The following is a 24,210-nucleotide window of genomic DNA, read 5'->3' as shown; positions in this document are numbered from 1 at the left end:
AGTATTTTGTTGAGGATTTTTGCATCTATATTCATCAAATATATTGGCCTATAGTTTTTTGTTGTTGTGTCTGATATAATTTTCAATATTACTTTTAAAGCTCAGTTGCAAAATGGCTTAATTTAGAAATGCAGCTCTTAAGTATGTATTTCCAAGGCTACTGACCAACCATAGGCTTTGTTTGGTTTGTTTTCTTTTATTGACAGAAAGGAAGAGTTACTAAAAGGAATCTATGCAATGGGATTTAATAGGCCATCCAAAATCCAAGAGATGGCTCTCCCTATGATGCTGGCACATCCGTGAGTTTCCAGGGTAGTGGTATTCTAACTTGGTTATTTTTAGTCTCTCATTTTCAATTTATGTCCAGGTTCTTGTATTCATTTTATGCCCAGTGGTCTCCTCTTTTCTGCAGACCCCAGAACCTCATAGCACAGAGCCAGTCTGGAACAGGAAAAACAGCTGCCTTTGTCTTGGCAATGTTAAGCAGAGTTAATGTCTTGGAATTGTTCCCACAGGTAAGGAAAGCTGTAAGGAAAAGTGGGAATGCTTGCAATGCCAATGTTGTTATAGTAATAGGTGATATTGCTGCATTGATGTGATTGCTACAGTGATACAACAATATTTAGAATAGACATTCTTTCATGAAATCATAGAGCATTGAGCAGTATAGGACAGTTATAGCCCAGGCTTTTAGCCTGACTGGTTTTAATGCCAACCTCTCTGCTTACTAACTGAATGTCCTAGGCAAGTTAATAAATCTCTCTCTGAGTCTGTTAATTTTTTGTCTGTAAAGTAAAGAACATCTGTAAAGGCGTGGGTCATAGTCGATCTGTTCAACTTCGAATCCTAACAGCACAGTGCCTGGCTTGTAGAAACCACTCATTAAACACTGAACAAACACAATGAATGAATGAAAGCCTCATAGGGTCATCATGTGGATTTAATGAAACAATGTACATTTTTAGCACTATGCTTGGCATAAAATAAGCATGTAATAATGAGAGCCATATAACTGTAGGACCAGAATATCATCCAATCTTCCTCACTGATTTAGCAGAAGAAGGAAGCTAACTCTTGGAGGGGGAAGTATCTTTCCTGAAGTCGCACACTCAGAGAAGGGCTGAACAAGGAATGGCCCTGGCACCCATCTCACCATTCTCCTACTGTAGTTTTTACTCATGAAAAGTATGGTCATCTCTCCCGACTCACTGGAAAGGCTGAGGATCCATCTGCACTAAATGATGTGGGGAGCACAAGGGCCCCTCAGCAAGGTTATACTCTGACCAGCCAGATAAGCCACAGATGTGGGTGACTAAAGCCAGGCATAGGAAATCCTGTGCATTTTAGACACGTTCAGTACAATTTGTATTTGGGGTTTGGCATTTTCAATAACAATTCTTCAGGATAAGCTGTGCTTGACCATATGTTGAGAAATGTATGTGGAAACTATTTTTAGCACATTGGCTATGTTTCCTTCTCTATCACAGACCCCTAATTGAAATATATAAATGTATTAGATCTCACCAGTTTCTTCCATCAACATTTTTATTCATCAGCAACCACCATTTGTAGGGAGTGTGGATCTAACAAATGAGAGAGTTTGGGGGGACTATTACCCTGGCAGGATCTATATATCTATAAAATATAGGTAGTATAGATGGATTGGATCAAGCAGGGAATGTTCTAGAAATAAGCAGACTTTTAATGGCAAACAGGAGGTGACAGGGATCATGCTAGAGCTGTAATTTGTCTTGCATTCTCTCTATCACTGTTAATAATCCTCAGCCCCCTACATCCTACCACCAAAAAAGAGGATAACCAGTAAGTTGTGTTTCTAAATAACCCTTGAGAGAGGAATATATAAAAGAGAGCTATTTCTGCATCCCTCAAACCCTCCCCCTAATACTCAGCATTCACCTCAAATCTATCAACTGTTAAATCGTGTTCAGTTTAAAATATTTTATTCAACCAAAACCTCCAATTTCACTTATGTGCCTCTCCCTGTACAAATTTTTATTGTAGTTAAAATTGAAAGATGGCTCGTCTGAACCTTTCTTCTCCCCTCTAATTCTCTATCTGTGGCAGTGCCTCTGCCTGGCTCCTACTTATGAATTGGCTCTGCAAACTGGCCGTGTGGTTGAGCAGATGGGAAAATTCTGTGTGGACGTTCAAGTTATGTATGCCATTCGAGGGAATCGAAGTATGTACCAGTAAGCCAGTCCTCATTGATTTTTTAAATCCTGGTTTCACCACTAACAGGCATGTTATATAACTTCTCTGCTTTCTCTTCTCTAGAATGGGGGAAATAATAGCACCTGTATCATAGGGTTTTTATGAGGATTAAATGAGATGATATAGATAAAACATTGTGCACACCTGGCACATAATGAGGGCCCAGTAAACATTAGCTACATCATTTCCACATCTTGCAAGATGATGCCTTTGTATATCATTTACCTTAAGATTTAGTGGTTTTTTGCAGAACAGCTTTTATTTTTGTTATTTTTTTCATTAAAGTATTACATGCTCATAGTGAAAAGAAAGTTTAAAAGACAGATGATTAGAAGGTAAAAGTGAAAGTTATTCTTCCTTGCCTTCCAAAAACCTATTCCCAAAGATCATTACAGTATTGTTACATGCAAGCCTTTGTTTTTTGCTTCCCTTTTTTTTGTTAGCTTATGCAAGCACAACTAATGTACATACATGTATTTGTTTTAATTGAGCGTTCACAAAAATGGGACTACTTTTTTCATATTGTTCATTCTTTTGACTAGCTGCACAACATTCTGTAATTTGCTTAATGTAGCCTATTGATAGATATTTTGGTGGTTTTCTATTTGGGGAAGGTTTGTAGTTTGTTGTGGTAATGCCAGTATTTGCATAGGATAGTTGGAATTGCTGCAGTATGACTTTTTAAATGACTGTGAGGTAGAATCAAATATGTGGGACTATTATTAGCATAAACCTAGAAACTCGAAAATTTATCCTAAAAATCTTGCAAAATCAAAAACCACAATGACCCTCCGGGTGTGCAGTTGGAAAATCACTACAATTATACTTTTGCTTACAAGTTTTATAAGTTGTAAGTTTTATAGTTGCTTTGCCCTGAATTGTGGCCTGTTGGAGGCTTTTGCATCTGAAGGAGCACTTAAAACCCTTTTCTCCCTAGTTCCTAGAGGCACTGACATCACCAAACAGATTATAATTGGCACTCCTGGAACTGTCCTAGATTGGTGTTTCAAACGAAAATTGATTGATCTGACTAAGATTCATGTGTTTGTCCTGGATGAAGCAGATGTGATGATTGACACCCAAGGATTCTCAGATCAGAGCATTCGCATTCAAAGGTAATCCTCAGATTCATCCTTTCTTCCTCAGTCTTCTGTACAGATGAGGAATTCCATTTGTCTGCTGCTCTAAATTATCTTTATTGCTTAATTCCTCACCACCTTCACCTCTAAAACAAATCTGGGTTTTCATTATTTTCACCAGCTCAAGGGGCCTTCAGACTGTTAACAGTTTTCCAATTTGAATCTTCAACTTGTAACCTTGCCCAACTGCTTTACTTTTGCAACATACGCTTACAGATAGAATCTATATAGTGGATCTGCGTCAAGTTTGCCAATAATGTTTTATATTTTGAGCAAAATTCTAAAGAGGAACTACCGTGTTTCCCTGAAAATAAGATAGTGTCTTATATTTAGTTTTCCTCAAGGAGACACCTTAGGGCTTATTTTCAGAGGATGTGTTATTTTTTTTTAAGTACGGTACAACAATCTACATTTATTCAAATATAGTTAAGTCATCTTCTTCTGGAACATCATCATAGTAAAATGGCAGCCACAGCTTTCCTTCTTCCTCCTGGGGACACAAAATACCTAAAGCAGAGTGTCCAGCTCCTCACTTCACTGAGGAGACTTTCCCCTCAAAGCCTCAGCTTGCAGCACGCACAGGATGGCCGGGACCTGACAGGGGGAACTGACCTTGTTGGTGGAGCTGCCCGCACCTTTCCGGTCACCTCTGGCATAGTAGCTCTCACGATGGGGCAGATGAGAAGGGCTGTTCTTCTTCTTTACCACTCCTGGACGAAATGCATGGGTTGTGCAGATACACTGTGTATCCACGCCCATCACTAGGTCTTATTTTCGGGGTAGGGCTTATATTGCACAATTGCAATATAGACATCCTGCTAGGGCTTATTTTATGGGTAGGTCTTATTTTCGGGGAAACACGGTATTAAAACCTGACAAGTTTATTGTTAAAAAATATGATGGATAATTGGAATAGAGTATCGAACACAGAACCCTGGGATCAGGAGACTGGTAACCTCATCCTGACTAAATCATATAGTTTTCCTAGGCCTCTCTACCAGGATCACTGCAGGGGCTTCAAACAGATTACCAGGCCCAGTCTCAGACTTACTGAATCAGAATTTCTGGGAATAGGGTTTAGGAATCTGTATCACTTATTTTTAAATAAAGTATTATACACTCAGTGGTAAATTCAAATAGTGTTGAAAGACTTGTAGTGAAAACCAGTCACCCCTATTCTAACCCCAAGAGGATACCTCTCTTTTCTGATACTAACCTTTAAACTTTTAAATAAAAACATTCTCATACTGCTATTTCATTGTCTACTGACTTCCCATCATAGGATGTGTGAATTGAGTTCTTTTGAACCACTACCATGCTCTTATCACCACTCTAATTATGAGTTTGGTTACATTAACAGTCAGCATTGATATCACAGGACAGCATAAGTATAGTTCACTGCTGAGCCATGCAGTGTATTATTGTAATTACAGTCATCCCTAAGTATCTATGGAGATTCAAGGACCTCTGTGGGTATCAAAATTAATATATGCACAAGTCTCTTATATAACATGGTGCAGTATTTTTGCATATATCCTATGCACATCCTCCTATATACTTTAAATCATCTCTAGATTACTTGTAATACCTAATACAATATAAATGATATGTAGATGGTACTTACTGTATTGTTTAGGCAATAATGACAAGAAAACTGTACATGTTCAGTACAGATGCAATTTTTTCCCAAATATTTTCAATCTGCAATTGGTTTAATCCACAGATACGGAATCCACAGAAACAGAAACCACAGATATGAGGGGCAGCCTGTGTGTTTTCATTGTACAACTTTTTCCCCTGGAATTAACAATTGCCTTTTTTTTTTTCATTTAGTTACTATCAATGTTCAGGAGTCTTTAATTTTTTCCTAGCTATTCCATCAAATGTGTAATATGTCACTGATACCTCTAAATAGTTAAATAAATTTTTAAAAATCCATTTATTTTTTCCTGGCAATATCCCAGGCTCCCTCTTTCCAACTTCAGTCTGGACTGATTGCCATCTAGACCTGTGTGCAGCTGTCATGATAGGCCTTCCCTTTGGTCGTACACAGTTTTGCTTTTTATTTTTATTTATAATTTCAGGATATTATGGGGGTGTAGACATTTTGATTATATGTTAGGACTTTGCCACACCCAAGCCATGATTTGAGGTGCACCCTCTCCCACCTACAGTGCTCACCACATCCATTAGTTGTGAGTTTACCCACTCCTAACCCCTAACCCCGAAGGAATATTACTACCGTGTGAGCACCTTAGTGTCGATCAGTTAGTGCCAATTTGATGGTGAGTACATGTGGTGCTTATTCTAGCACCTCTTATATTTTCCTGGATAGAGCTTGAGCCCATCCTCCGAAGTGAGGTATCACAAGAATGGAAGCATATACAGTTTTAAATCTTTTATTTCCTGGGTCCTTTTCCTTGGGTGGCTTCCTCAATATGCTGGAGCATATTTTCTAATATCATTTTAAAAAATAATATATAGAAAATTATTTTCTCAGCCTCTACATGTTGGAAATGTTTTTTATTCTACCTGTAAATTTGATCTTTTGATTTATAGTTTGCCTTAGTAGGGATCCTATGTTGAAAATCATTCTCCATCTAAATTTAGAGAAATGTTGAAAACAGAAAAGTTTTTAAAAATAACTTTAATAAATGCAAGAAATTAAAGATAGGAGGAACTGGAGGAGGCATTAAGAGGTACATGAGAGCTGTCTGTACTTTCTGTGCAATTTTTCTATACTAAAAGTGCTCAAAAATAAAATATATTTTAAAAAATAATTTTAATATTTAATCAATATCCTCAACTTCCAGTGTTGTTGCTGAAAAGCTTAATGTCATCTGATCTCCAAGTTTTTGTATGTGACCCTTTTTTTTTTTCTCTAGAAGCTTTTACAGAGTCTTCTTTCTTTATAGTATTCTAAAACTTTTTAGTGACATGCTTTGGTTCAGGTCTTTTTTTCATTCATTGTACTGAATACATATTATGCCCTTTTATTCACAAAACCTGTGCCTACCAGGAGTTCTGGGAAAATTTCTTAAGTTTCTCTTTTCCTAGAGTGACCTACTTTTTAGAGAGCCAATCTGGGATGCAGTCATAGCAGGCAAAAAAAAAAATAATGATATAAAATAGAAATAATCATACATGTGTGTTATTACTTTAAGATAAAAATATGAAAACATGTTGCTTTGAATTATATATTCTGTACTTTTCTGTGACATAAATGTTACTATTTAAACAAAAAAACATTGGAACTGGTTAACAGTGGCAATTATTAGTAATAATAGTAGAACTAATTAAAAATACATGAGAATCTATAACAATATTTTATAATGTTCAGTCTCTGATATAGCAGCTTATTTTAACTCTTTTTTAACTCATCGTTGGATGTTTATATTTTGTAGGTAATACTATTGCATTGTCTTAAGATACATAAATGTAAGTCTTTTTACAAGGAGAACATAAATACAATAGTACTAATTAAATGGATATTACCTATATTTAATGGAAAAAAAGACATGTTTCTTTCTGTCTCGTGGTACAGTAGGATGTTTTTACTTGTTCTCTGTCTTTTCCAATAATACTTCTCTGAACCAACTGTAGCCTTCTTTTATCTGGTGGCAAAGCTGCATATAGTCAAATGTAAAGTTCATTTTGACTTACAGCTCTGCTCTTATCAAGCCCACACTGATTGGTATCAGTTCATGGTGATGAGGTCAAGCTAAATATCCTCTTCACAAAAGTATTTAAGTGTTTAATACTTAGGATTTGACTTTCTAGCAACAGTAGGTTTTAATTTATTTTCTATTTGTTTCTTTTTTGCAATTTAAACCTATGGTTATTTTTCAGTTTTATTGAGGTATAATTGACAAAATTGATGTATATTCAAGGTATATAATATGATGTTTTGATATTTGTATACATTGTGAAATAATTATCATAATCAAGCTAATTAACATTTATTACATCACATAGGTACCTTTTTTGTGTGTGTGGTAAGAATATTTAAGATCTTTTAGGCTTGTAAGAATTAGTTTCTATCTCCCTAGAAATATACATCCACTGTATCTACAGGCTTGTTTTGGTAGACCAGCTGTCTATCATTCACATCTCTTGCAAATTCTTCATATAGGCTATGTCTAAAATATCTAGCATTTTTAAACTCTCGAAAGTACATTAGACGTCATCCTCTCTTGCAAGGAAAATGGTTATAAAGCACAGAGGTGAATTAAACTTGTGAAATTAAAGATGAATTCCAAGTAAGTTATAGATTCAGCAAACAAATGAGAAAGTCCTGTTCAACTTGGCTTCCCTTTTTTGGTGACGGTTTTTGAGTTCTGCAGCAATCTTCTTTCTTTTTTTTTATTATTTATTTTATTTATTGATTTATTTATTTTTGAAACAGAGTCTCGCTCTGTTGCCCAAGCTAGAGTGCCATGGTGTCAGCCTAGCTCACAGCAACCTCAAACTCCTGGGCTCAAGCAATCCTTCTGCCTCAGCCTCGCAAGTAGCTGGGACTACAGATGTGCAGCACCATGCCTGGCTAATTTTTTCTCTGTCTTTTTAGTTGTCCAGCTAATTTCTTTCTATTTTTGGTCTCGAACTCCTGAACTCAAAGGATCTGCCCGCCTCAGCCTCGCAGAGTGCTAGGATTACAGGTGTGAGCCTCCGGGCCCAGCCTTTATTATTTATTTGTTTATTATTTATTTTTACACCTGTAGCTAAGGCCAAGATAATAAATCTTTAGACATTATTTTCATAGAGACAAAAACCCTCCTGCATTTTAACAAAAGCATAATCCAGGTCATCTGGATGACTCTTTATAAACTGAGCTCTGCTGTCTAACTTCCAGGGCTGCTTTTTCTATGATGTTTATTTTTTATTTAAGCATATTATGGGGGTATAGATTTTAAGGTTTCAATTAATGCCCTTTCCCCCCTCCCCCCACAAGTCTGAGTTTCCAGCATGACCATCCCCCAGATGGTGCACATCTCACTCACTATGTATGTATATACCCACCACCCTCATACCAGTTTGCTGGTGAGTATATGTGGTGCTTGTTTTTCCATTCTTGGGATACTTCACTTAGTAGTATGGGTTCCAGCTCTAACCAGGAAAATATAAGATGTGCTATATCACCATTGTTTCTTAGAGCTGAATAGTACTCCATGGTATACATATACCACATTTTAATCCATTCATGGATTAATGGGCACTTGGGCTGTTTCCACAGCCCTGCAATTATGAATTGTGCTGCTATAAACATTCAAGTGCAGGTGTCTTTTTTGTAGAATGTCATTGGATCATTTGGGGAGATGCCCAGCAATGGGATTGCTGGATCAAATGGTAGATTCACTTGTATCGCTTTAAGGAATCTCCATATTACTTTCCACAGAGGTGGAAATAGTTTGCAGTCCCACCAGCAGTGTAGGAGTGTTCCTCTCACTCCGTATCCACGCCAGCATTTATTGCTTGGAGACTTTTTGATAAAGGCCATTCTCACTGGAGTTAAGTGATATCTCATTGTGGTTTTGATTTGCATTTCCCTGATGATTAGAGATGTTGAGCATTCTTTCATATGTTGGTTGGTCATTCTTCTGCCTTCTTTAGAAAAGTTTCTGTTCAAGTCCTTTGCCCACTTTTTAATAGGGTTATTTGATTTTTTTCTTGCTGATTTTCGTGAGTTGTAAGTATGTTCTAGTTATCAGCCCCTTATCAGTTGTGTAGGATGCAAAAATTTTCTGTAGGTTGTCTGGTTACTTTCATGACTGTTTCTTTGGCTGTGCAGAAGCTTTGTAGTTTGATCATGTCCCATTTATTTATTTTTGTTGCTGCTGTGATTGCCTTTGGGGACTTCTTCATAAACTTTTTGCCTAGGCCGATGTCTAGGAGAGTGTTTCCAACATTTTCCTCTAGAATTCTAATAGTTTCATACCTTAGGTTTAAGTCTGTTATCCAGCGTGAGTTGATTTCTGTGAGAGGTGAAAGGTATGGGTCCTGCTTTAGCCTTCTACTAGTGGCTATCCAGTTTTCCCGGCACCATTTATTGAATAGGGATTCTTTTCCCCAGCGTGTGTTTTTGTCTGCTTTGTCAAAGATTAGATGGCTAAATGAGGATGATTTTATATCAGGATTCTCAGATCTGTTCCACTGGTCAATATTTCTATTTGTGCCAATATCAGATTGATTTAATTACTACAGCTTTGTAGTATAGTTTGATATCTGGCATATTAATACATCTCATTTTGATTTTGTTGCCTAGAATTGCTTTTGATATTCGGGGTCGTCTTTGGTTCCATACGAAGCGTAAAATTATTTTTTCTATATCTGTGAAGAATGCTGATGGGATTTTAATAGGTATTGCATTGAATCTGTAGATCAGTTTGGGTAGTATAGACATTTTAATGATGTTGAGTCTGCAAATCCACGAGCATGGTATGGATTTCCATCTGTTTACATCCTCTGCTATTTCCTTCCTCAGTGTTTCATAGTTCTCCCTGCAGAGGTCTTTTACCTCCTTGGTTAAGTATATTCCTAGGTACTTTAATTTCTTTGTTGCTGTTGTGAAGGGAATTGAGTCTTTGATTTGGTTCTCAATTAGATTGTTGTTGGCGTATATGAATGCCTCTGATTTCTGTGTATTGATTTTGTATCCTGAGACTTTACTCAATTCATTTATCAGTTCCAGGCGTTTTTTGGTTGAATCTTTAGGATTTTCTAAATATAATATCATATCATCAGCAAACAGTGAAAGTTTGATCTCTTCTGCCCCTATTTGAATACCTTTAATTCCACTTTCCTGTCTGATTGCTGTAGCCAGGACTGCCAGCACTATGTTGAATAGAAGTAGAGATAATGGGTAGCCTTGTCTGGTTCCAGGTCTAAGTGGGAATGCTTTCAATTTTTCCCCATTCAGTATGATATTGGCTATGGGTCTGTCATATATGTCATATATGGCTTGTATCATTTTTAGGTATGTTCCTTCTGTGCCTATTTTCTTAAGTGTTCGTATGATGAAAGGGTGTTGAATTTTGTCAAAAGCGTTTTCTGCATCTATTGAAAGAACCATGTGGTCTTTGTTTTTGCTTCTGTTTATGTAGTGAATTGCATTTATAGATTTACGTATGTTGAACCATCCCTGCATCCCTGGGATGAAGCCCACTTGATCGTGATGGATTATTTTTTTGATAAGCGTCTGGATTCGGTTAGGTAAGAGTTTGTTGAAAATGTTTGCATCTATATTCATTAGGGATATTGGTCTGTAGTTTTCTTTTTTTGTTGCATCCTTTCCTGGTTTTGGTATCAGAGGAATATTCACTTCATAAAAGGTGTCGGGAGGTTTCCCTTCTTCTCGATGTTGTGGAATAGTTTCTGCAAGATAGGTACTAGTTCTTCTTTGTAAGTGTGGTAAAATTCGGGTGTGAAGCCATCTGGACCGGGACTTTTCTTTTTAGGGAGATTTTTAATTGCTGTTTCTATTTCAGCTGTTGAGATTGGTCTGTTCAGGGAATCTATTTCTTCCTGGTTGAGCCTAGGGAGGCTGTGTGTTTCTAGAAATTTGTCCATTTCCTCCACATTTTCCAGTTTGTGTGCATAAAGATTTTTGTAGTATTCATAGATTATATCTTGTATCTCTTTGGGATCAGTTGTGATATCTCCTTTTTTGTTCCTGATGGAGCTTATTAGAGATTTCTCTTTTCTGCTTTTCGTTAGCTTAGCCAATGGCGTGTCAATTTTGTTTATTTTTTCAAAGAACCAACTTTTTGTTTTATTAATCTCCTGAATAGCTTCCCTGTTTTCAATTTTGTTTGGTTGTGATTTGATCTTGTTGATTTTACTTCTGCTGGGTTTGGGGTTGGTCTGTTCTTCTTTTTCCAGCTCTTTTGAGTCGTTTCGTTAGATTGTCTATTTGTGATCCTTTTGTCTTTTGGTTATAGGCATTTATGGAGATGAACTTTCCTCTCAGAACTGCTTTATCTGTGTCCCAGAGGATTTGATAACTTGTGTCTCCATTTTCATTTTGTTCATAGAATTTTTTTATTTCTATCTTGATTTCATCATTTATGAAGTAATCATTTAGTAGGAGGTTGTTTAATTTCCACGTTTTTGTGTAGAAATGTGAGTTTCTGTTAGGATTGATTTCTAGTTTTATTCCACTGTGATCTGAGAAGATACATGGCAGGATTTCTATTTTTTTTAATTTCTTGAGGTTTACTTTGTGTCCTAGGATATGGTCAATCTTAGAGAATGTCCCGTGAGCTGATGAGAAGAACGTATATTCCGTGGATTTGGGGTAGAATGTCCTGTAAATGTCAGTCAGACCCAATTGTTCCAGAGTTTTGTTTAAGTCCATTATTTCTGTATTAATTTTTTGTTTGGAGGATCTGTCTTGTGCTGTCAGTGGGGTGTTGAAATCTCCGGTGATTATGGAGTTGCTATTAATCCATTTGCTTAGATCCAATAAGGTTTGCTTTATGAATCTGGGTGCACCTAAGTTGGGTGCATATATATTTTAAATTGTTATCTCTTCTTATTGAACTGTGCCCTTCACCATTATATAATAACCTTCTTTGTCTTTCACTACTTTTGTTGGTTTAAAAACTAAATCGTCTGAAATTAGAACTGCCACGCCAGCCTTCTTTTGGCTTCCACTTGCTTGGAATACTGATCTCTCCACCCTTTTACTTTTAGTCTATATGCATCCTTGCAGGTTAGATGTGTTTCGTGAAGACAGCATATACTTGGCCTGTATTTTCTTATCCATTCAGCCAGCCTATGTCTCTTGAGTGGAGAGTTTAAGCCATTCACATTTATTGAGAGAACTGATAGGTAAGGTAGATTACTGTTCATTTTGTTGGGTTGGATGTTATTGCTTTGATTTCTCTCTTGAGCCATTGTAATATCTGGCCATTAATCCTGGGTTTTGGTTGTTTTTATATTCATGAGTTTTTATTATGGTGTTCCATGCGTAACACTGTTTTGAGTACTTCTTATAGGGCTGGTCTTGTCTTGGTGATTTCTCTGAGACTTTGCTTGTCTGAGAATGTCTTTATTTCTCTTTCATATACGAAGCTTAGTTTTGCAGGGAATAAGATTTTGGGCTGGGCATTGTTTTGTTTCAGAAGAGTACAAATGAGGCCCCAGTCTCTCCTTGCTTGTAAAGTCTCATTAGAGAAGTCTGGTGTTATTCGAATTGGCTTTCCCTTGTATGTTACTTGCTTCTTTTATCTTACAGCTCCTACAAGGGCCTCTTTAATTGATATTTTGGTCAATCTGATGACTACATGTCGTGACGTCTTCCTGTTTGCATTGAATCTCCCAGGGGTCCTTTGAGCTTGTTGAACTTGTATATCGAGATTTTGAGCAAGGCCTGGGAAATTTTCCTCTATTATATCTTCAAATTGCTTGTCTAACCCTTGAGTGTTGTCTTCTCCCCCTTCTGGTAACCCTATGACCCTCACATTAGGTTTCTTCAGATAATCCCACATCTCTTGTAGGCTTTCGTCTTTTCTCTTGTTTCTCTGCTCTATCTCTGTGACAGATTTATGTAATTGGAAGATGTTACCTTCAATCTCTGAGATTCTTCTGTTTGATCTACCCTGTTCTTGAGACTTTCAACTGTGTTTTGTAGTTCCCTGAATTGATTCTTCATTTCCAGGAGTTCGGTTAAACTTTTCTTCATTGTGTCTATTTCTTTATTGAACTTTTTTTCCAGATCCCAGAGGCTTTTTGTGGTTTCTTTGTGTTGGTTATTGAGTTGTTCTTTCAGGTCGTTGAAATTTCTTATGATCCACATTCGAAATTCCTCTTCTGTCAATTTTGTTGCCTGATTTTGGTTGGTGTCTATTTCTAGGGAGCTGGTACTCCTCTTTGGGGAGTGTTTTCCGTTTGGTTTATCATATTTCCGGAGTTCCTTCACTGATTTCTTCTCATGTCAATCAGTTGTTATTTCTTTCCTTTAGGTTTTCGTTTGGGTATTCACATGCCTTGTAATTTCTGAGCCGGTAGGTGGTGTCTTTGGGTGAAACTCAACCACTCCCTGTATGAGGATTCGGTGGGTGCCGTGAAAAGGGTGTGCAGGATGTCCTCCCTGTCAGTAGGTGGTGCTTGCTTGGAGGAACAGGCTACGCTGTTGATTTTGTGTCCTGTTATCAGCTCTTGTTCCTGTGGAGGGGCACTGTAGTGCCTCAGGTGGTCAGTGGGGCCCTGGGACTTCCAGGTGTGTCCTTTTCTCCCCCTCAGTGAGGGCTGGTCTAGGAGAGAGTCTGGGCGGAGCTGGGTTGGGTAAGCCTGCCCTCAGGCACCACCAATATTGTTAGCAGGGGTCAAAGTTTTGTTCTCTGCTTCCAGGAAAAGCTGTCAGGGAGGGGCTGGAATGGCCCCGCTCAGTCAGAAAGTGTACGTGTGGGGTGGGGCTGTCTGAGACCCGCAGTCTGGAGCGGGCCTCGCGTCTTTCCATCCTTCCCAACTCTGCAGCTACTCCTGGGCCTCTGTTAGCAGGCCAGACCACACGCCACCAGGCCTCCCCTGACTGTGATTCTAGCAGGGAGGTTCCCTAGGCAGGAATGCCACCTGGGCTGGGCTCACGGCCTCCCTTTGGGAGGAGGGTTGCTCTCTAGGACGCTGATCTGCCCCTGAAGGTACACACGCCTCAGTAGGCTGTTCACATATATCCCTTCTGTGCCCCGGGCAATGGGAAACCTGGGTGCACGGGATCTGGTCTGCAGGTCTGACCTCTGGGCCCCAGAGTTCAACCTATATCCCCAGCAGGGAGAGGAGTGCCAGTCCCAGTTCACCCACAGGGAGCTCAAGTTGGGTGTATGCCTCTCAGCCTCAGGGTCTACCCCGTTTTCCTGGGATCACTGTGCCAGCAGCACCTGGGAGGGCTGGCGGGTAGGGAGCTCACAATATTAGTTCCCCTTAGTGAGCTGTAGGGCCCCAAAGGGAAGGTCCTGTTCCATGGAGGTGCCTCCGGGTGGTGGCTATATTGTCTCTCTGGGCAGCCGCGGGTAGGGTCGGAAGAGGGGAGAAGGAGGCAATATGGTGCCTGCCGCGCAGCTCGGGTCTGTGCACACAGAGGTGCCCAAGGGATTTGGGAGCCTGGTGCCGCGTGCGCTACTGGCTTACCATTCAGTGGCATCAGCCGTCACTGGGCTGGTGTCCGCAGGTCTCTCCACCCGCTGGGGAGCCCACAAGCAGTCCGAGATGCAGGATAGGGGAAACTTGGCCCATCCACCTACCCTTCCCGCTGGTCTCCGGGCTGCTCCGGCGGTCTCAGCTTCCAGTTCCTCTCCGCAACCTCCTCCCATGGAATTTCCCATGGTCTCAGGTACCCTTCCTTTCAACCCTCGTTCGATGTATGCTCAACTTCTTGCTTCTTTCTTCTAATTTCTGCTAGAATCTGTCCTTTCTGCAGAGATACTCTGTCTTGGGGTGTTTCTTGTCCGCCATCTTGATTCACTCTTTTTTTTTTTTTTAAGGGGAAAAAAAAGTCATTTTCTTGCTATGTGAGTTTTTGTCATGCCCTATACATACATAGCACCAAACAACTTGGATGCAGCCTGTCCATTCTTTCTTTTTTTCTTGATTCTTTATGGCCTCTTCAGAGGTCATCATTCAGTTTTGGAGAAACAGCATGTCATTTATGCTTTTTTATAGTCGTTTCTCCATTCTCATCACAGTGTATTTCCAATTTGGAGAAGGACATTCTTTTTTTTCTCACATTTTGAAAATATGATTTTATGGTAGGCCAACATTTTAAATCTTTTTAATGACCAGCAACAATGATGGCCACACTATAGGCATATGTCTAAGGAAGCCATCTCCTTCCATTTCTATAATATATAGCTAAAAATATTTTTGAGTGCTTCTGTAAGTTTTAAGGAAACTGAAAAATAGACAAAAACTTTGATATTGAAAGGCTGAATATCTCTTGCATCTATAAATTCATCATATAGACTATGTCTAAAACATCTAGCATTTTTAAACTTCTAGCATTTTTAAAAGGGGTAAGCAGATCCTACCCCTTTTTAGAAGTGTTGTTTACAAAGTGTACAGGACATTTAGCTGAAAGATCTCTTCGTTTTCTTTAATAAGAAGAGTGTGGACAGTGGAATTTGCCAGAATTTGTATTTGGACTGTCTGCTGCATATGCAGAGAGTTGAGTAAAGACTAGTTTGTATTTGGATAAGACATGAACAATCTTGTATATTTTCTGTGTTTTATTTTAACTTCATAAAAGTCAAAAGATATTTTGAAGCTTCATTTTATAAATCAAAATATCTAAGAGCTAGGGGGAATTTTTTGGTTGTTGCTGTGATTTGACATATTGCTTAACAGACTGTTGACAGCACGGTCATTGGTAAGATTCAGTAGAATCAGCTATACACTAAAAAGGTGAGATATCTGTTATCAAAATTTCCCTATTTATTCACCCACAGGGCATTTTACTTGCAACCTCTGAACCAGGAAATGTAACTATATTCAGTTTCTTAGAGATATCAAGGGACAATACCAGTGCATATCCATTTGTGTGGTATGGCCAAGCTAATTATCCAAGTTTCCTGTTCTATTTGTTTGCTACATGTCTTTCACAGCAGACCTTTCCCCTTCATATCTGGTGATACTTGGCTAGCTTTTCATAATCTAGGATGAGAAGCTAAAATTCTAACTGATAGCTCTGTGTGCATGGCTGGGGCTTGTAACTTGGGAAACTTCACTTTAGGATGTTTTTATCTGGAGGACTATGTAATGTCTCTGATCTCCTTCCTGGGAGAGAGAGAGACCCTTGGTTGCTGACATTCTGGGAGGATGATGAGGGAGTGGGCTGAAAGGGTTCTGCCATTCAGTATGCATGTTCACTCAAATCCCCTCTTTTCATCTATATGCTTTGCCCCTACCTTCTTTTGAGGCTGGTATCCCCAAGTCTGGAATTTCTGCACAGAATAAACCTCTAGTCTTCTGCTTGTACATGCTTAACTGCCTAATGTAGAAGGATCCAACTGTTCCTTATACATATTTTTCATTGGTCTTCCTATTTAAAATAATTTGGAACAGAGTTCAAGGGAGATTCCCTTCTTGTCATCTCCTACCAATAAGTTGCTATGTTTATGTATAACAGCAAATGAAAGATTCAGAACTCCAGGAAAGATGTAGTCAAAAAGAGCTTTGTGGCTGGGCGCAGTGGCTCACACCTGTAATCCTAGCACTCTGGGAGGCTGAGGTGGGTGGATCGTTTGAGCTCAGGAGTTCAAGACCAGCCTGAGCAAGAGGGAGACTCAGTCTGTACTAAAAATAGAAAGAAATTAGCTGGACAACTAAAAATATATAGAAAAAATTAGGCAGGCATTGGTGGTGCATGCCTGTAGTCCCAGCTACTCGAGAGGATGAGGCAGAAGGATCACTGGAGCCCAGGAGTTTGAGGTTGCTGTGAGCTAGGCTGACGCCACAACACTGTAACCCAGCGACAGAGTGAGAATCTGTCTCAAAAACAAAAGAGCTTTGTAATAAAGTTCCTTTTATTTTCTTTTTTTTAATACTATAGGCATCAAAAGATCTTTCATTTTCTACTCAAGAATATTAAGTAATAATTATATAGAATGTTTATGTTGTCTGTTCAGTCCTCCATTGTTCAGTTTTCCTTCCTTTTGCTTAAAAATGGTTAAACCAGTGATGTCCAATAGAAATATAATGCAAGCCACATGTATAATTTTCAATTTTCTGATACTTTTTAAAAAAACAGATTAAATTAATATTCATTGTATTAAAATATTTCAACAAATGATATAACAATAATTATGAGATATTTTACATTTTTTAATACTAAGTCTTCAAAATCCAGTGTGTACTACAGAACAGCCCATAGTTTCTTCTGCTTGTGTAATTTATATAAACTTTCTGTATAGAAAGAGATGGCCCAGGCCTTAGGATACCAGTCCTCATGCCAGCTTTCTCCAGATGCAGGATCGTAACACAGCAGATGGCCAAGAGACCCCAGCATACAAATGCAGAATTTTCCTAGTGTCTTCTAACATGTGCCCCATTTTCAGTTCTTTCCCCCTAGTTCTCTGGTCCCTGGAGCTTGCAGGTCCTAGACCTCTTAGTGGTTCTCATGTTGTAGCTGCATCTACCTTCTCCCTTACCACCCCTTTTCATCTTGTAAAGGTGTATTAAAAATATCTTGTTTACCAGTTTCTCCTCACCTATTATCCATGTTTTTGTGGATTGATATCTCTTTTGATCGTATTAGTGGGATGTGGGCAGTTGAAGTGGTAGCACATGTAGACAGGCTGCCATAGTTGACCGGAAGTCTGTCAGATTATTGTTTTTAAAAGCTCCCAGGATGATTGAGGCCCCTGGCTTAAAATAATGTTTGGGAATCACTGCACTCTGTGATCTCTCTCACTCCCTTTTAGTACTAACAGTTTATTCTTCAAAGTGCTCTGTCTTCTTCTCAAAAGAGCTGATTTCTCTCTGGTCTCTGTTTATTTTGTTTTAAAAATTTATCTTTTATTGATGTATGAAATATATACAGAGAAATACATGAATAATATAAATATGCACTGAGTGAATTATATCACAAAAGGCCATGCTTATGTAACAACAGCCCAGACAGAGTAATAGAACTTTACTTACCCACACCCAGCATTCCCTTATAGCCCCCTTCCTATCACTAGCCTCTCTCTTTTCTCCAGGATTAACCTCTGGACTACTTCCACTTACTGATTTCACCTGATTTTGAACTAGATGTACATTAGCCTTGTATTCATTATGGGTTCAGTGTACATTGTGGTTAATACACTTTCCCATTTTGCTCCCCTTTTATTTATATCTTGGTTCTTCCCATTCTAAATAAAGTTAGTTGTGGCTGTTGTTCTCCTCCCAAGATATATAACATCTGCCATGGAACAACTGTTTCCTTCATCCCCATTTACCTGTGCGTGGGATTGTAACCATGAAGAGCACCTAGATTCCCCCATGGCTGCATAGTCTGCCTCCCCTAAGGAGGAAACTGGCACGAGAAACCTCAGACCCTCCAGAATATGTCCCAAACTTTCCTCTGAGCTCCACGTTCCGGTTTTGTATGTTTCCAAATTCTTGATGGCAAGGAGGGGCAGGACACTCAGCTCCCCTAGTGGAGGTGTAGCAGGTGACCATGGAGCAGCTGATGGCAGTGGCATAAAGTGCTTAAAGGAGAGTGACAAGATGGCAGCCAGTGATGGCCTTCCCTCCTCTCTTACAGAGCTTTACCCACCGAATGCCAGATGCTCCTCTTTTCAGCAACCTTTGAGGACTCTGTATGGCAATTTGCCGAGCGAATCATTCCCGACCCTAATGTCATCAAGTTACGCAAAGAGGAGCTAACCCTGAACAACATCCGGCAGTATTACGTGTTGTGCGAGAACAGGAAAGACAAATACCAAGCTCTGTGCAACATTTATGGTGGCATCACCATTGGTCAGGCCATCATCTTCTGTCAGGTAAACTGTGGATTTGTCTTCGTCATGCCCACATTTCCCTAGAGGTGGAGTTGAGGGGCAATAACATCAGTAAGTGCCACGTAGCTAGGTACCATGTTCAGCACTTTTTGTGTATTACCTAGTTTAATCTTCAGAGCTACTCAGAATAGAAATTATCTGTATTTTATGTGTAAAACTTAGAAATATTCGGTAATGAAGTAGGATCTTCACTATGATATTAAACAGCAGGCCTTCTCATTTTGGAGAGACTGCTTCTAACACTTCTGCATTTAGATTAATGTTTATTGTAGTTTTTACTGGTACCCTTTACCAGGTTAAAGGTGTTACTTGCTATTAATAGCGCTCTATTTTAATTTTCATATTTGTTTTTTTGCTATCTGACATGTTTCATGTTCGTGTATTGTTTTATTTTCTCATTACCATGTGAACATTCTAAGCTTCACGAGAGCAGGGTCTCATCCATCTCCCTCACTCCCATATCCACTGCTCCAGACCAGCACCTGTCTGGCACATAAATAGCACTGAAAACATAGCTGTAGAATAAAAGAAAGCACAGCTCTGCAACTGGCTAACCATGTAACTTTGGGCAAGTTACTTAACATTTTTAAGCTTTTAGGGGAGGGTTGTCTGTCTTTAAATTTTTTAAATGAAATTAGGTAGCTACTTCGTTAAATTGTTGTGAAAGCACATGACCATAGTGCATGTAAAGATTCCAGCCAGATGCCTGGCACATAGGAGGCACTCTGGTGTGTCTGTTGCTGTCATTTTTGCATTATATCATTTTGTCACTATAGCACCATGTGAGGTAGGTGGAGCATGTTTGTCTCCATTGCATGGTGAGAAAGCCAAGGCTCTGGCTGGCTGAGAGGATATGGCCTTAGAAGCACAGCAGGGGGAAAATTCCATGCCACATTCTGAGGCCCTTGAAGACTGAAGGGGAGGTGAACAAGACTCCTCTGCAGCCCTCTCCCTCTTCCCCTTACCCTGCATGTGTGAGCATCTTAAATATAGCACGAGCACAGCAGGCAGGCAGCTTTAACCTGGGGTGCTGTGGGTGGCTTTTGCTTTTTCATGCAGACTCGTCGAAATGCCAAGTGGTTGACTGTGGAGATGATGCAAGATGGCCACCAGGTGTCTTTATTGAGCGGGGAGCTGACCGTGGAGCAGCGAGCTTCCATCATTCAGAGGTTTCGAGATGGAAAAGAGAAGGTTCTTATCACAACCAATGTTTGTGCTCGAGGTATGTGTATTTAAAGTCAGGTGTTTAGGTATAATTTACATCTGACCAAATTCACTCTTTTTTAAGTATACAGTTGGTGAGTTTTGACAAACATATATAGTTATATAACCATCACCGTCACCAGAACACAGCACATCTCCATCTCCCTTGTTTTCCTTTGAAGTTAGTCTCCCCTGCACACATCACATGGCCTCTGGCAACTACTGTTTGTATATTTTTGTGTCCTCCGGAATGCCACATAACTTCCACAGTAGACAGCCATCATGTCTGTACCACAGTCTTTTGAGTTTCATCAGTGCTACTACATGTGTCAGTAGTTCGTTCCTTTTTATTGCTAATAATATTCCGTTGATAGCTCATCCATTCCCCAGTTGATGGGCATTTGGATTGCTTTCAATTTGGAACTGTTCTAAATAAAGCTGTAATAAAAATTCATGTGTAGGCCTTTATGTAGATATATGATTTTATTTTTCTTGGGTAAATACCTAGGAGTGGAATTGTTGGATCATATTGTAAGTGTATATTTAGCATTATAAGAAGCTACAAAACTTTTTCCATAGTGGCTGTACCATTTTGCATTCCCACCAGCAGTGTAGGAGAAATCTAGCTGCTCTGCGTTCTTGCTAGCAGTTGTTATTGTCACTCTTTCTAATTTTAATTGTTCTAGTAGATACGCAGTAGTATCTCATTGTAGTTTTAATTTGCATTTCCCTACTAATGTTGAGCATCTCTAAGGTCTAGGGAGAAAAAAAAACCTTTATTTTTTTCAAGACAAAGGCCTTCCTACTTTCTTTGTCCCTCCTCTTATCCTTGCTTATATGCTTAGACCCCTATACTCAAAAAATGTTTCCTAGTTCATTCTTAGTTCGGCAAATAGAGCTGAGAGGCTGTGGTATTTGAAGTGAGTGCTGAGTACTACACTTGAGAAGGGCATCCTGAGAAAGAATGAGGTCCCTGCCCTCCAGAGCTCACCACCTAGACCCTTGCCCCACTGGATTGGCAGGACCCAACAGAACTTTCTGCAGTGAGCGAAATGTTCTATTCTCTGCTATCTCGTTGGTAGCCACTAGCCATGGATAGCTTGCAGAACACTTCAAGTGTGGCTAGTGTGATTGAGGAACAGAATCTTTAATTTTAACTAAATTTAAATAGCCACATGTGGCTAATGGTTACCATACTGGGTAGCACAGCTCTAGACCCTACAGGAAAGAGGACACAAAGAGGTCCAGAGTCAAGGCACAGTGCAGAGAGGACAAGGACCGGGTCCCAGACAGCTTGTTCATGTTGGGTAAGGAGAGGCACTAAGGTTCCAGAGGTCTTCCTGAGCAATATTAGATTTGAAGGGAGAGTGGCAATTCTGTTGAACAGTAATTATATTTTGTTTGGGAAATGGCCAGACTGTAGGATTGAAGTGCTGTATTTGTGAGTCAGGAGAGAAAGAGATGAGACTTTATGTGACATAAGGTATTGCATTGCTTGTGCTTCATGCATTGGGCAATGGGTTCTGAACACAAGTATCCTGGGCATGGCTGTGCTGACCACTGTGGAGAGATGTGAGGAAGGGGAGAAGAGGTAGAGGGAAAGCCAGTCTGGAAATTGTTACAACCACTGAAGCAAGGGAAAGAATAAAAAGACCTGACTAGAACAGTAGGCTTGGAATGGCACAGAGCCAGGGCCCTGTGATGGCTGGGGGGACACACAACTAAGGGCCTGTGGGGACCTAGCTCTGTGGGCTTGGTGTGAACACCTCTTCACCACACACACACACATGCACATTCTGTGTACATATTTAGACCTCTGTAGAATTAGCCTGTATTGACACTTTTCTCTAGCACCATAGACATCACAGTATGCTGGTAAACTGCCTGACCAACATACCTGTTTCGATTACATAAACCCAGGTTTGATTTATAAATTGTCTGTATTAATGACAGTTCCCTCAGCAGATGTCTTAAGGAAAATGTTGTGGGACCCTACAATGTTTTTCCTCTTCTAGGGATTGATGTGAAGCAGGTGACAATTGTTGTGAACTTTGATCTCCCTGTAAACCAAGCACAGGAGCCAGACTATGAGACCTACCTCCACCGCATAGGGCGGACAGGACGCTTTGGGAAAAAAGGCCTTGCCTTCAACATGATTGAAGTGGATAAGCTGCCCCTGCTCATGAAGATCCAGGACCACTTTAGTAAGTAGCACCGCTCTGGCAGTATGAACTGTAGACCTGCTGATGCTGACAGCGATGATGTGTGTATGGGAGCTTGAGTCCAGAGGCTCGTGAGAGTGTGGAGGCAGAAGCCAGGGTGTGGACAGCGTCTAACTTACAGGACCAGGGTTATAATATGAGACAGGTGATTATATAGCAGTTAAAGAAAAATTTAAAAATCAAGTGGAATTAATATGAGCTCAGATTTATATGTTATAGCTTATTCTGGAATCTGGAGCAGATTTTCACATCCTATAAGGAAGTACCCTAAGCAGAGTAATTAAGTCCTATAAGATTAGCTTCTGTCCCCAGCTTCCTCTTTTATTTATGCTTTTCCCAACTCTTATTCTACCCTCCCAGATAGAATAGTCCTAAATTCTGAGGTCTGCTGCCTTTCTTCCAGCCACCTCTAAACAAGCTGGTCTCTGATGTTGGCCTGTTGCAACTCTGGACTGGCAGATTGAACTGCCAGAAACACGAAGGGTCCTGTGACTGGGATATCCACTCCTCAAATTACCCCATACTCCAAAGCCCATGGATGTGGCTGGGGAGCAGGGGAGGAGGAAGTGTTTTACCTTCTAGGACGGTGGTCTTTAGCCTCTGTGGGAAGCAGTGGGCACTCTCCCCAGGGAAATGCCCATAGGCACATATATGGAATATAAGATTTAAAAGTTTGAGACTTCAGACTGATCTAGCACATCCACCTACACTTAGGGAAGTAGGTTAAGTGCCCCTGCATCAGGCTAACTGAGGAGGTAGCATTACAGCCGCTGTTGCTGTGGTGACTGCATGGAGGAGTGTCTTCCCTAGGCCCTTTTCTGCCCCAGGGTGTCTGGATATGTATGTTCTTCAGTCTGGTACCCTTGCCACTGCTTTAGTTAGTATTAGTTGGATATTTTGGTACCATCCTTTCTGTGTGTTCCTGTCTCAAGGCTTTCCATACAAGGTGTCAGTGTCTTCAGAAATTCAGAGTTGGATGGAATGAAGTTGCATTTAGGCCCTGGAGTAAGACTGGTTCCATTCTCTTTTGTTCTTTTAGACAGCAGTATTAAGCAGCTTGACCCTGAAGACATGGATGAAATTGAAAAGATTGAATATTGAAGAAAGGACTTTATTGTTTGTGAAATATCCTAGTTTATGTGAGAATGTTCCAATGGGTTTTGAAGGTAATTTTTTATGTTGAGGCTTTTTTGATGTGAAACTGTCACACAGATGGCAAAATAAATGTCATGGTACCCTTAGTTTTAAGACCTGAGGTCTTTTTGAAAGTAAATTGATGTGAAACATGTGATCCTTTTGAATAAAAAAAAAAGCAAGAATTTTTTTTCTAATCTTTTTCCAGGTAAGCAATCTCTGTGTGGATTTTGTTTGTTTATATAATCCGAGCAGATCATGGCTCTTGTGAGCATCTTACAATGCCACGAGATGGCAGTAGACCTTCACTGGTTTTAGAATTTGAATCCAGAGGAAAAAGCCACAGGTATTCAGGCCTCATTCACAGGCTGCTGTTTCCAGCCGGCAGTGTATTCCCTCCCTCACCCCATGCAATTCCTAACAGAAGCACATGTATGTTCTTAAAATTACAGGGTGTAAAAGCTTTAAATGGTGAAACCATTAGGAAGAGAGAGTATTTTGTTGCTTTAATGTTTCAAGTGATATACAGAATTTCACAATATATATTTTTTTTGCTTGTAACTACTGTCTTCAAATTAGGGTTATTTCATAGTCTCTGAAAATGTGGCTTTATTATAGACATTTCTTAAAAATAGGCAGTGGGACAGATTAAAAAACACAAAAACAGTAGCCCTATTAAAGAAGTAACATTTCAGGGAGCACAAAGGTTTTGCTTTTAAGAGCATAAAGGCATGTCTGAGAATCCTGGATATCTTCCTGCAAGTCCCACAGAGATGCTTTTTA

At 39.6% G+C, this 24,210-nt stretch overlaps 1 protein-coding gene across 9 annotated transcripts in view; it reads left to right on the top strand.

The window, feature by feature from the left end:
• The window catches only part of DDX25 (DEAD-box helicase 25), a 30,170-nt gene extending 6,537 nt beyond the window's left edge, over positions 1 to 23,633 (top strand). For 5 of the 9 annotated variants that reach the window (XM_012772360.3, XM_012772366.3, XM_012772367.3 and 2 more), the window contains 8 exons: positions 207 to 299; positions 413 to 515; positions 2,023 to 2,200; positions 3,170 to 3,347; positions 18,613 to 18,850; positions 19,928 to 20,090; positions 22,087 to 22,275; positions 23,333 to 23,633. In XM_012772360.3, the coding sequence (XP_012627814.1) occupies positions 238 to 299; positions 413 to 515; positions 2,023 to 2,200; positions 3,170 to 3,347; positions 18,613 to 18,850; positions 19,928 to 20,090; positions 22,087 to 22,275; positions 23,333 to 23,394 (1,173 nt within the window). In that variant the 5' untranslated portion in view covers positions 207 to 237 and the 3' untranslated portion in view covers positions 23,395 to 23,633. Of the gene's footprint in view, positions 1 to 206; positions 313 to 412; positions 516 to 2,022; positions 2,201 to 3,169; positions 3,348 to 18,612; positions 18,851 to 19,927; positions 20,091 to 22,086; positions 22,276 to 23,332 lie in introns of those variants that run through there. The other 4 variants (XM_012772355.3, XM_012772356.3, XM_076002705.1 and 1 more) reach the window with 4 other exon arrangements.
• The last annotated feature ends 577 nt before the right edge of the window (positions 23,634 to 24,210 follow it).

Source organism: Microcebus murinus, chromosome 4, assembly GCF_040939455.1.
Source record: "Microcebus murinus isolate Inina chromosome 4, M.murinus_Inina_mat1.0, whole genome shotgun sequence".
NCBI lineage: Eukaryota > Metazoa > Chordata > Mammalia > Primates > Cheirogaleidae > Microcebus > Microcebus murinus.
The sequence above is the reverse complement of the archived record's forward strand: the minus strand, read 5'-3'. Positions and strand labels throughout refer to the sequence as shown.